Below are 12,493 nucleotides of genomic sequence, written 5' to 3' on the forward strand. Positions count from 1 at the left end.
TTTTCATAACAAAAACACAAATTGTGTCCTCTGGAATAGTCTCTTTTTTCCTTGCTCTTTGGTTTACTCAGTGAGACTTGCACTATTAATATGAACAGGTATGAGCTTGATGCATAAAAGTACACTCTGAATACCTCCTTGAGACTGGAGCACTATTCATGAGGTTGCAGCATACTCATGTTAAGAGAATTAACAAGTCATGAAAGGAATGCAAAGCTTGTATGCAATGTATTTTCCTCAGCATTTATCCATCAGATTTGATGTGGAAACCCGGCACGTGTTTGTTGGTGATCATTCTGGGCAAGTGACCATACTCAAACTAGAGCAAGAGTCCTGCAGTCTTGTTACAACATTTAAGGGACACACAGGTAAGGCCTCAGGAGGAGACCCAATTTGGTTCTCCATCTGTGCTCAGCGTCATGGTGGTTTGACTCTCCTGTGAAACACTGGGATGGATTGTGTCAATGCATGGCATCGAATGGAGGTAGACATTAAACTGTCACTAGAGCTCAGGGAAGTTTATTCGTTATTGGTAACGAGAGCGATCAGACTTCTGATCAGAAAACTTCTATGGCAGAAAACACCACAATCAGTAGCTGCTCATTAAAGCAAAGTGAGAGTAGAATGAGTTGTCGTAAATCTGGGAGGAAAAGGATGCTCCTCAAGGAAAGACCCGTATTGGTAGACTCTATTGCCCAAGTGGAATAGGCACATCTTGGAAGCACTAACTGCTTGTTTCACTGCTGGGACTTGTGCCCTGTCACACTTTAAAAACAGCAACCCTGGGATGTGATCCTGCCACCTAACAGAAGAAATGGTGGTCATTCCTCAGCATTTTCTCTCCATATCCCTCCTCTCTGATTGAACACTAATAGCTCAATCATGATGTAATACAAGGTAGTTCAATCCTTATGCTAAGATACTGTGAAGAGGCCCATAATATTCCACACTCACTTCTCTTTTGTAATCTCCTGAGAATGATGGAGATGAAAAGCTGTGTAGTCACACCGTGACCATCCTTCTACCACCCTTTACTGCTCAGTAGATTTACCCACGTGAGTGGCAGCGGAGTCCTCTGCCCACAGAAGAGCAGGATGGGGCTTCAGTAGGTTTTCTAGGCTGTTAGTTTTCAAGTGGCAAGCACAGTAGCTGCATGGCCTTTGCTAGAGACACCTGCCTCTTAATCTCTCCATATTTTTTGTTGTATATTTAGCTACATTCCCGTATTCCACCTTCTGTAATGAAATGACTGTTGTGTGCGTGTCCTATTTCAGGTGGTGTCACTGCACTCTGTTGGGACCCAATACAGCGAGTTTTATTCTCGGGCAGTTCTGATCATTCCATTATAATGTGGGATATTGGAGGAAGAAAAGGAACAGCCATCGAGCTGCAAGGACATAAGTACGTTCAAAGCCCTCCCTCCTGCCTTTATGGGAGAAAAGCTAAAGGCAGAAGCCACATCTGGAAACAAACAGCCCAAAGGTTACAGTCTTCACAAGCCTCAAGCTTGTATGTGTGACTCCCTGTGGTCCATATACAACAGGAATAAGTTGCTTATAGTAAGTTTTTCAGCGCTGGGCCCACAGGCTGGTTTGAGAACCTGCAAAGTGTGGTGAAGGAAAGCACAGTATCTATAGTCCTGAATGTGTTATTCCAGAGCCTGCACCTTTGTTGGAAAGAGGAGGGTCCTCAAATGAGAACAGTTGCAGGGAAATTCTTGCTTTTTAGGTGTCGAGGTCTTTCCTTCCCCTAGAGGGAGCATCAGGCTTGGACAATTAGTCCCTTTTTCCTCCACGCTAATTTTTTCCATGACACTTCACCTACAGCCTGAATTCTAAGTAATGTGCTTTACCCATAGGGGCTTTCACCATCTTCTCAATGCAAAGAGGCTTCATCTTTGCATGTACAGACCTCACATTTGTGTAGCATAGTGAATGTCTTTGAAGAAGTAGAGTAGAGATCTCTCTTGAGTAGAGATCAGAATGGGTCTAGTTGCAATGACCTCCTAGCCTTTTAACACTGGCAATGCAGCAGCTTTGTTTCAGTGTATTGGAAGTGCGTATATGTAGGACTTGCCTGCCAGGCTCAGGCCTGGAGAGGCAAAATGCCACGGTGGTTTTGGTCTAACTGTTTCTTACATATTCATACATTTCTTTTGAGTGATGCTGCACTCTGCTGAGCGATTTGGATGCTGCTGGGATTTCAGAGCACTGCAGAGCCCTTGGTGAAAGTCCCAGATCACCCTCGTACCCTACCAGTGGTGCTCGCTAATGCATCGCTGCTAGCTTCATTGCTGTGGAAATTAGTTCTCCTAATACAAACTTAGCCTCTGGATCTTAATCTGTGGCATGGCTGTTGGCTGGCACTGTACAGCATAGAGACCTGGTCCTAAGGCCAAGAGGGACTGCGAAACATTTCACCTGATGCTGCCACTGGTGTCGGCAGATGAGCGCTGTGAAGGCAGGCTGTGCGTGCTGTACCAAACTGTCCCGTAAATGCATTCTCCTCTGGAGGAGCAGCTATATGCACAAGCAAATGCATTAGCATGAAAATCCTTTGGCTAGACAAGACCAGGGGTGGTAGAAAAGAAAACCAAATGTTGTGGGTTATTTCCAGTCACTGTATGCTCAGTTACTGTCTCTTTGGAACTCTGTTATGGAAAAACAGTGTTGTATGCTCTTTGTTTCCCAGATTGTAAAATAGCTTGAGATGAGGCCTGGTTTTCATTCTTTTATGAAGGACTGAGCCCAGTTTCGGGAGTTTAAGATGAATTATTTCTCTCATGTTGCTTTTTCCTTAAAAGAAGAAGCAGAAGCACCTAAATCTTCCACCTTACCTTGAGAAGGCTTAGGAACAATTTAGTGATTCCTATATTATTTTTTAAACTCTGTGCTTGTTAGTGCTAAAAGAAAATCTTCAGTAGTTCCTCAGTGCTTCATTCCTAGATGTTGCAGAGATTTACAAAAACAAAGTTATTACTGACTTTCTGACAAGAAGGTACCTAACCGGGGCTGTGTTTATGCATCCAGATGTGCCTTCGGAGAGGCCCAGAGCTGCAGCTCTGTTCAGGCTTCAAGTGGCAAACAAGTGGTTTATACTGCTTTATTGTATGTTGTATGCTTACTTGTGTGCTAGCCATAGATGGTTGATTAGTAACTGTCTTGTTTCTTTTTCAGTGATAAAGTTCAGTCTCTCTCCTATGCTCACCACACTCGGCAGCTCATCTCCTGTGGTGCGGATGGGGGAATCGTCGTCTGGAACATGGATGTTGAGAGGCAGGAGGTAGATACTTGGTTCTTGTTGATTTGGTCTGAAACAGTCTTGGGAAGAAGGAGCTTTTCCAAAATGTGCAACTTTCAACCTGAACAAGATCATTCCAGGCTTTAAAAATGTTTTCGGATGTGCTCCAGTTGTTATACAGCAATTACGCTGTGCCTTTGATAATATGGTACATGGGAAATTGTCTGGCAGAAAATGCGTATTAAGTAGGCTGCTAAATGGCTCTTACCCTTTACATTATTGCTCCAAAAGACATCCTCTGAGAGGAGTATTGTGAGATGTTCTGCTTTGTTTTTCAGGACATCATGAGAAATATTATCAGTTCAGAGGTAAATGGGGGGGATTGATAATTATTGAGGGTTTTTAGGAAAACAAAAGAAGAAAGCTTTTTGTCATCTCTGGAAACCTGCAACCCAGGGTTTTTTTCCTGTTCTTGCTAAAAAAACATCTAACTAGGGCTTCAATCTCACCCGCTACTCAGTCTTGCTTCCCTCTGGTGTAACCACGTAGAAGTGGGGTAAATGATGACTTTGCTGATCCAGACAGTAATATTTCACCCATGTGTTCCTAATTGCTTTTGTGCTGCCTGGCCAACGAATGTAAGTGGGTGCAAAAATGCACCCCAGGCCTTCGGTACTGTGGGAGCAGCCTCCGCTCAGCAGTTTCTGAGACCTGACTCAGAGAGGGGGAGCGAGCGCTGTGCCGAGTGAGTCAGGCGTCAGCCCTGCTTGGCAGCGTGGCAAATCCTGGCAGCCTGAGTCATGGCAAACCTCTGCCCCATTCCTGCGGGGGGGACGCAGGCACCCCGAGTCCTGGCAGTGCGTAGGTCTGAGCAAGGCTTTAGGCAGCATGGGCTTTCACCAGCTTTGCTGGTTCTCAAGGGTTTTGGCCTCCCCAGGATCGTATGTTGCTCCCCTGGAGCAAGGAGGAAAGCTAAGTGGAAAATTGGATTTTAAAAAACTACTGAAATAGGCCTAGGCAGGAACTGAGCTCCTTTTTTTATGTGAATTAGCATTCCAGTTGCCTCTCTCTAATTGCTAATTTAATGGTCAAGTATGTCATCAGCTCCAAAAGTGAAACGAAAGCAGAGCGGCTTCCTCCTTCCCAACAGATGTTTCCTTTTTGCTGCAACTCAAGCATCCAGAAATGAAAATCTTTGTTTATTTGCTGCCTTCAAAAGGCTACAGTAAGAGTTAAGCCTGGCTTGTCGCAAAACAGGCAGCAATGCTGTGAGAAGGCTGGTTTAAAAAGTGGAGGAGAAATATAATTAGCTAAATGAGGGCTTAGCAGCAGGGGCTAATGGGTGCTTTGCTTTCTCTGAGTATGGCTATGTGGGCTTGTTCATGTTATCAGTAGCGCAATAGGGTGTTCATAGTGTTAAACCATCCCGAAACATGAACCTTTGAGATTTTAATACTAAACCTTGGTTTGGGGTCCTAGAGCATTTGCTTCTGGATTTTGGCTCAAGTATTTTTGCCCTTATTTAAGGATTTTCTCTGTGTTATTTGTGCTCAGTTCTCACTTTGATGCTATCAGATTTTCCCACATCTCTGAGATTCAGTTAGAGTGAAATAAGCCATTTTAGTCCTTGATTCTTTATTTTAATCTCTGTGTTTAAAAAGCTGTAAGAAGACAACATCTGAAAGATGATAGAACCTGTGCTTTTATTTGACTGCAAAGCGGTTACTTGTCACAAGCGAAATGTCTTCTTCTTCTACAGTGTTCAGATGCTTAAGAGAAGAAAACTTACACACACGTGTGTAAAATCGGTAGGCATTCACACAGATGTAAACCTGTAGGCATTAAACAGAAAGTTGTGGGTAGAAAAGAAGGATTTGCACCAGCAGAATGAACTGTAACTGGCAGGAGAAGCTGAAGCAGCTGGTTGCTGGGGGTCAAAGCTCTCCCAGGAGCTGAGGGTCTCCACCAGCCTTACCTTATCTTTGCCTGGCTTTTGTATTATTTTTAATTGTTAACCTCAGCTGTGTTTCTTGCCATTTTAAATTGCAGCGTGTGAGAAGCCAGTGGCTCTGATAAGACAACTGCAGTCTGCTAATAGCACTTCCTCACAAAGAATTAAACATTATTTAGTGTTTATTTAATCTCATGGGGCTGGTGGAAGCATGTTGCAGTGGTGCTGAGGCAGTGCTGGCAGGGCTGTCCTGGTCTGGCTGAGGCTGCCCTGCTGGGTGGACAGGACGAACCCGCTTGCCAGCACTGACTTTGGGCTGAGCTCTTGTCCTGGTGGGGTGGAGAAAGAAGCAGAAGTCATCTGCTGGGAGGGAGTCTTGATCTTGCTAGGCCAGACCTGACAGCCAGCTGGAGAAGGGTGAAGAACCAAGAATCTTCCTGAGTCTCACACCCCAGGAAGGGTTTCCTACACATTGTCAGGAGACACACCATGTGTCCCCCAGCAGCTCAATGCAAGACATGTGTCGGGGACCCAAATGTAGGGGAGGAGATCAACTGCCCCTTCAGGCATTTCCTGAGCTCCTTCAGGATCTGGCAAGACTTGCTTCCCTACAGAGCGTCTGGTCCATGCTACTCTGCACAGCAAAACCTGGCTGCGGGAGAGAGAAGGGCCTTTAATATTTTCTTTCTTTTCTTTAAATCTTCTTATCCGCTTCATCCACAGCACGAGTGCAAAGCTACGCACCGTGTTAGGAAATAGAAGACTCTTATTCCATCGTCTTTGTGTAACAACAGAGAAAAGAGCTGGTTTGGCTTTTAGGCTTGTTCAGGTGAATCTCATTTTTCTCATCCCTATGTGTGATTTGTAGCACAGATATCTCTGACAGCAGAAACACCTTTTACAGTATTAAAGAAAGAAAGAAATAACAAGCACCCTCACCCCATCAGCATCTCAGATACCTTCCCTCCAGATGAGTATCTTGGCTATTGGAAATGCTAATTGTCCCCAGTTCCCACCAGAGGCAATAGCAGATGGTAAATGCTGTTCAGACAGAACAGGACAGAATATTTTTCTATGCTTAATTCCAGACTTGGAGAGGTGGGGGAGGCTTGTTTGTTCCTGGGTTATTTTTATGGTCTTATAATTGAACTCTGTTTCATGATTTGGGTGAGAAATGTTCCTCCTGTGTCCTTCAAGGCTCAGAGCTAAGCCAAAAAAGACATCTCAGGGAAGAGTCAAAATGGCATCTTGTGAAAATGGGGATTTTTGATTAAGTTTAGTTGGCCACATTACTGCACCCCAATACATCTTTATTGCCCTGTCTCTATGCTCCATTGGATTGTAAGCTTTTCTGTTTGTTGCTTACCCCCACTTTGTGTTTATGTGTGTGTTGCAGACACCTGAATGGCTGGATAGTGACTCCTGTCAAAAATGTGACCAGCCTTTCTTCTGGAACTTCAAGCAAATGTGGGACAGTAAGAAAATAGGCCTCAGGCAGGTTTGTATGTGTTCTTTGGTGTGCTACCATGCTGTAATTAGGCTTTTCTCTCATTATAGGTCGTGTAACCTTTTTTGCCCTAAAGCCTTGAGAACTTACACTTTGTTCTTCCACTGAGTGCTCAATAGTGGGACAGTGGGCTTCCTTCTGATGAGGCTTGATGTTGTGGTTGGGAGGAACACACTTCTTTATTCTTCTACTTTTTTTTTCAGCCAGTCCCAATAGCAAATGCACAGTAAATCGGTTTTGGGCCTTCCATGGCTTTAACCATGTGGGATTTTGCTTATTGTTAGTCAAATGTGTTGTAGAAAGAAATTTGCAGATGATTTTTGGAGATTCTGCTGGAACCAAAGCTGTTTTCAATGAGGTTGGGTAAACATCTGTAACTGCTCAGGCTGTGCTGGAAAAGGCTATTGGTCTGCTTGGAACACGCTGCTGTGTTTTCCTGCCCAGCAGGAGAGGACTCCGGATTGCAGACTTTTGGGAGAAGGGCGTAAAAATGCTGAAAGGGATGTTCTCATGGAGCTTGGAGAAGTCAAGTGTCTGGGGAAGAGCTGAGCTGCATCTTCTCTTTATGTAATGCTCATCACCACAGAGCCTGCCTGTCCTGCGGCCGGCAAGGCAGTCTTGTGGTCCTACAGAGCCAGTGCATGACAAAATGCGAGGCAGGTAGCATCAAAATGCAAAACACTAGTGCTTCTGGGGCTGAAAATGGCCAAAGGAGTTGACTGAGATCATTAGGTGGTAGATGTTTATACTCAGAAGCTGGGATGTGACTCCAGAATGACACTTCGCTAATGTAGCCCTGTCCTACCTTGACCCGGAGATGTCTTAATGTGTCATGTGCTGCTGAGTGGTGGTGTCATATCCCTACGGCCCCAAAGGGAGAATCTCAGGGTCAGGCGTAATTACAGCTCCCAGCCCTGCAGCAGATGCCCAGCTGGCTGGGACACATCTCCTGGGTGCATAGTGGAGCTCTTTGTTCTGTCCTCCCATCTCTAGCTATGCTAAGGAAAAGGGGACAGCTTGGACTTCCTTCTTCCACCTTCTACCCTGTTGAGAACGCCCTGTAACACAGGTCACACTCAGTGTAGAAGCCCTGACCCACAGCTACATCCACAAATGCCAAGTGGTGGAGGCAATGGGTGGTGTATGGTGTCACGCTGGAGCTTGGGAGAGGGGCAGAGTCCATCTAGCCTGGGTAGTGCTTTATCACTTCCTAGTGCTCCGCTGCTACCTGCCCTAGGTAGTGGAGGAGGGGAAAAAAACTAAGATTCCACACACACACATTTATTCTGAAGTCCTTGCCTGTTTTCCTTCATCTTCCCTGGAAGAGTCACTTCCCTGTTTGCTGCAGCCTTGGCTGGGTCTTGCTGGAGTGAGATGGTAGAGCCAGTGGTACCTGAGCAGTGATCTGGGTTTGTGGCTGAAGATGTCTTTCTGCATGTTGTCTCCTACAGCATCACTGCCGGAAGTGTGGGAAAGCTGTGTGTGGCAAATGCAGCTCCAAGCGCTCCTCCATCCCGCTGATGGGGTTTGAGTTCGAAGTGAGGGTCTGCGATAGCTGTCACGAGTCCATAACGGATGAAGAGTAAGTGTGGACACTGAGCTGGCTTGCGCTGGTGTGGGGCAAAACTCCTGCATTTGGGAGGGCCTGGGCAGATGCGAGGCTCCAGGAGGCAGCAGCCCATTGGGGTGGTCCCTGGGGTCTTTCAGCAAGATAAGCCTCTCAGGTGCCTACTGAACCAGTGGAAAGCACTGGCGCTCCTCTTGTACTGGAAAGGTCTCAGAGTGTTTACAGAGAGGTTGCTGAATTAATAACTTAGAGCAGCATTCAAATACTTATTTCCTCAATAGAGAACATTTTGGGGAAAATCCTACAGTCACAGTCTTTGTTGATTTTTGGATTTCTTTCTTCAGGCGGGCACCCACAGCTACTTTCCATGACAGTAAGCACAACATCGTTCACGTACACTTTGATGCCACCAGGGGATGGTTGTTGACGTCGGGGACAGACAAGGTTATTAAGGTAGGGGCAAGGAGGTTGCTCTAGCTCCTGTATTTCGTTTCCCCTTCTTCTCCTGTGTGGTTGCAGGTATGTCCTACCTGCTTTCCTCCACCCAGAGACCTCTCACTGATAGACTTCTGCCCAATAAGGACCAAGAAGGTCTTGGTCTATGAAGTTACTGCCTGAAGGGGCTGGGACAAGTGCTCACCGTAGCTTTTCCTCTGGGAAGAGAAACTGTATTTTGACATGTCGAATCTCAGTTTATGTGGTTAGATAAAGAAATAGCTAAAATAATGAATAAGTTTATAACAAAGCTTGAATAATTAAAAAAACCCAAACACACAATGTGTTATGACTATGCTAATCATTCAAGTTAGCAATATAGTGTAGGTTTTTTCATTTCTCATAAGGCCAGCTATGAACCTGGCTCATAAGGGTAAAGCACAGTGACATACAGAATGTATAACAGGAGTGCTGGAAAATGACATCAAACTTCTTCAGACTTGCTGCATCCACTCTAACCACGTAGCCCCTCTTAAGAAAAAAAAGGTGCAAATTATTAAGAGATTACATTGTATACCACATTTTATTACCTTTTACCATTATTCACTATGTTCTTATATTTTATTGTATTAACAGTTGTGGGATATGACACCAGTAGTGTCTTGATGGTGTATCAGTGGAACCTGAAAGGTGATATTTACAGAAGAAGCAGATTTTCTAACCCTAATCATACTGCAGAAGATAGATAACGCTGGGCGCATACAGCAGATGGGGAAGGAACTAATGTGTTTACAACGATTTTACGTCCTGTGCTTGATCAAGGCTGAACATTTGCACGAAGAGTCTTTCCACTTATTCTCAAAATACACAAGAAGGTATTTTTTTAACTAATGGTGTGTACGATCTGACTTCAGTTGTCTTGAGTTTATTTGGAAAATCTGTGTGCGGTGCAATTTTTAGTTTTTATATTTCACTATGTCAAGATACTTGCTGCTTTGTACAGAGGGTTCTTGGGTTGTGTCTTACCACATGAGATTTTGGTATCAACATACTGTATAAGGCAATCGGTTCGCCCCGCAGTGAGTACCTATTGATTTGGGATGTTTCTGCTGACCATGCTCTCTTCAGTGGAGGACCTCCAGGCGCCGTGTTGTGTGTTCTCCGGGTGCATCACCGAGGAGCTCATGGACTATTGCAGTTCCTAAAAGGGCTCTACCATCTACTTGTCCTAGCAGACAGCATCCGGAGAGCACTTTGTTGGTTTGTAGCTAAAATCCAGCTTCCTGCCTCCTTCCTTGCTGCACAAGTCGCAAAAGCAGGGGGCCAGGTTGCTTAGCAACTAATTTCTACAAAAGCTGAAATAGTTTTCTGACTCAGAGCATTACAAGGAGCACACAGACCCGTTTGAGTTTGATGGGGCTGACAGGCTGATTCAAATTAAATTATTGGCAACAGGAACTTTTGAGAGTGTGTGCACAGGGGCGGGGGCAGATCTAAAACTGGTCTAGGTCTGAAAAGTCTGGTTTACCTCTACCTCTACCTTGCGCAGTAACATTTCAGCCTTTATACCTGTCTGTGTTGTTGAAGATGAATTTGATTTTCCTGTTTTCCATACGGTTAGTCATATTTATTTTTTTAAATGCTGATGGTTTTTATTAATTTTCTCTATAGACCAGAAACTGATATTGCTGAATGACGCCCATTGTCCTGTTGTCATATTTTACAGTTTCTTTGAAAAATAAAAAGTATTTTAAAACCTGTATTGACCAAAATTACCTTTTTAGGAGGACATTGTCAAGATTAATAAACAAAAAAAGACCTTTTTTCCAAAAGGATCTTCTCTGAAGAGTCAACTCTCTCTTCCTTTAATCCATTTCACTGTTTTGCATGCTATTGCTGATGAGCTTCAAAGAAACTGATGTAGAGAATAGAACTGCAGACCAGACCTAGGGCTTTCCTGTATTTCCTATTTAAGCAGGCCTCATGGTCTGTAGCTGCTGTGACACAGCACATCAGTGGTGCTCAGTCTTGTTCCGTTTTGGACTTTTCCCCTCTAAAGTGGGGAGGCCATGATGTTTACCACTACAGAGCACAGTGCTACCTACAGAAGCCTTGTCTTTTCCCTTGAGTGATAATGCCAAAAGAAAATAAAGATTCTCCTTTGTTTGCCCAGCAGTAATTCACTTCTGAGGAAACAAAAAGGTTAACAGAATCTGTGGCATTAATTCTAGACTGGTGAGCTGCCGCAGTAAAGAGTGAGTGGACTTTTGTGTGCGTGTTGCAGGACTGCTACGTATTTTCAGGGAAAAATTCTCTTTCTAAACATCCTATAAGCTGTGCTTAAGCATTTTGCAGTCATGTTCTCTGAAATGATGCCACCTTGGCTTTCCTGGTCATACAGCCTGCTGTTGGTTCTCCTCTAGGCAGCATATTTTAAAGCATATTTTCAAACATAATTCACACAGCACTAAAAAGATTATTTTTCCAGCTTGAATGTTAATTGTTTTCTAAGTCCTCCCACTTTCTCTCCTGGAAGCTACATGCTTGTTTCCTCTTGGAAGGCTTTTCATTACACCTTGTGCATGTTTTCTGATGACTGAAGTGCTCTTGGCTGATGAAGCTATGCAAGATGAGCAAGTTGCCTGCCAATATTTCATTCCAGCTGTAGAAGATGTATGAAACTTTTCTGGACTACGCTGTTCCACATTACCTTGGGCTCAGGGCCTTTTGGCCGAAGACCCAACTTGCTTTGCTGTGCAGACAGTGGTGGCAGAAACACGGGAGTGCTGACATGAACTTAAACCACTGTTCAGCGCTCTGCTCCTGAGGAGACGTAGCAGTTGCAACAAGCCTGGGACTCCAGTGCTGATGGAGTGGTGGAGACAGCAAGCTGAGGATCTGCCCCTGGGTCAATGCCTAGTCCTTTTGAACATGTAATGCTCAAATAAAGGTGAGGAATTGACTCCACAGGAGACTAAATTTGGGAGTGAGGTGTGTTTGGACTGCTCTGTAGTAAACTCTTGGCCACCCCGCCTTCTCTTCCAAGCAGTTGTGGATTCAGTGTTGCTTATGGGTGGATGCTGGGCATACAAATCTATTTTGCAAAATTTCCCTTCCTGTTCTGTCTGACTAAACTACCTGCAGGGTTATCTGAATTTAACCTGAACGTTCCCTTCTTTTGCAGTCTTAGGGCAGACTGCTCTTGGCTTAGAAAATGATAGAAGCTGAAAGTGAAGCTGGTGGAGATGGGGAACTGTGTGCCTTTTTTCTGACCTTAGAGCTGTAATGTAGAGATATGAAGGGAAAATAGGTGTCTCTAAGTCAAACAATAATTCCTTTAACTCCCAAATGAAGCAAGAGGGATTTGATGTTGGGTGAGTTAAAATGCCTGCCTTCCTGTTCTGATGTGTTAGGGTAACAGTCTCAATTTCCTCTGATTCTAGATCCATACAAAAAGGGTTCCCTGTTGCTTGGTCCCTTTATTTCCATTTTAGTTGCTGAATAACAAATCAGAGATATTGTTATGAATTGCATTATTGGGGAGGGGAAGCAGGGTGTCTTTTGGTACTGATGTAAACTGCAGCACCCCCCACACACACCCACACACACCCAAATGAAGCAAAGTCCCTTTTTCCCCAGGGTTGCTGAAGTGCAGCAACAGGCTTTTGGTGCTATCTCCTGCTGGGCCAAGGGGTGTACAAACATCACTGGCCTTCCTCTGCACTTCACTTTAGAAAATTTGATTTTAATTTCTCTCTTAGTTGGAGTTTCCTTGGGGAAGCGGTGTTCTTCA

General features: G+C 44.5%; 1 protein-coding gene across 1 annotated transcript; it reads left to right on the plus strand.

The window, feature by feature from the left end:
* Positions 1-255: 255 nt before the first annotated feature.
* On the plus strand, positions 256-10,455 carry WDFY2 (WD repeat and FYVE domain containing 2; the record flags this gene model as incomplete). Its single annotated transcript, XM_010290405.1, has 7 exons — positions 256-368; positions 1,275-1,401; positions 3,177-3,282; positions 6,588-6,689; positions 8,150-8,280; positions 8,610-8,718; positions 9,337-10,455. Coding segments are annotated over 7 exons (718 nt in total), but the record flags the coding sequence as incomplete, so codon positions are not given.
* Positions 10,456-12,493: the final 2,038 nt, after the last annotated feature.

This window comes from Phaethon lepturus, unplaced genomic scaffold (genome assembly GCF_000687285.1).
Source record: "Phaethon lepturus isolate BGI_N335 unplaced genomic scaffold, ASM68728v1 scaffold16257, whole genome shotgun sequence".
Taxonomy (NCBI): Eukaryota; Metazoa; Chordata; class Aves; order Phaethontiformes; family Phaethontidae; genus Phaethon; species Phaethon lepturus.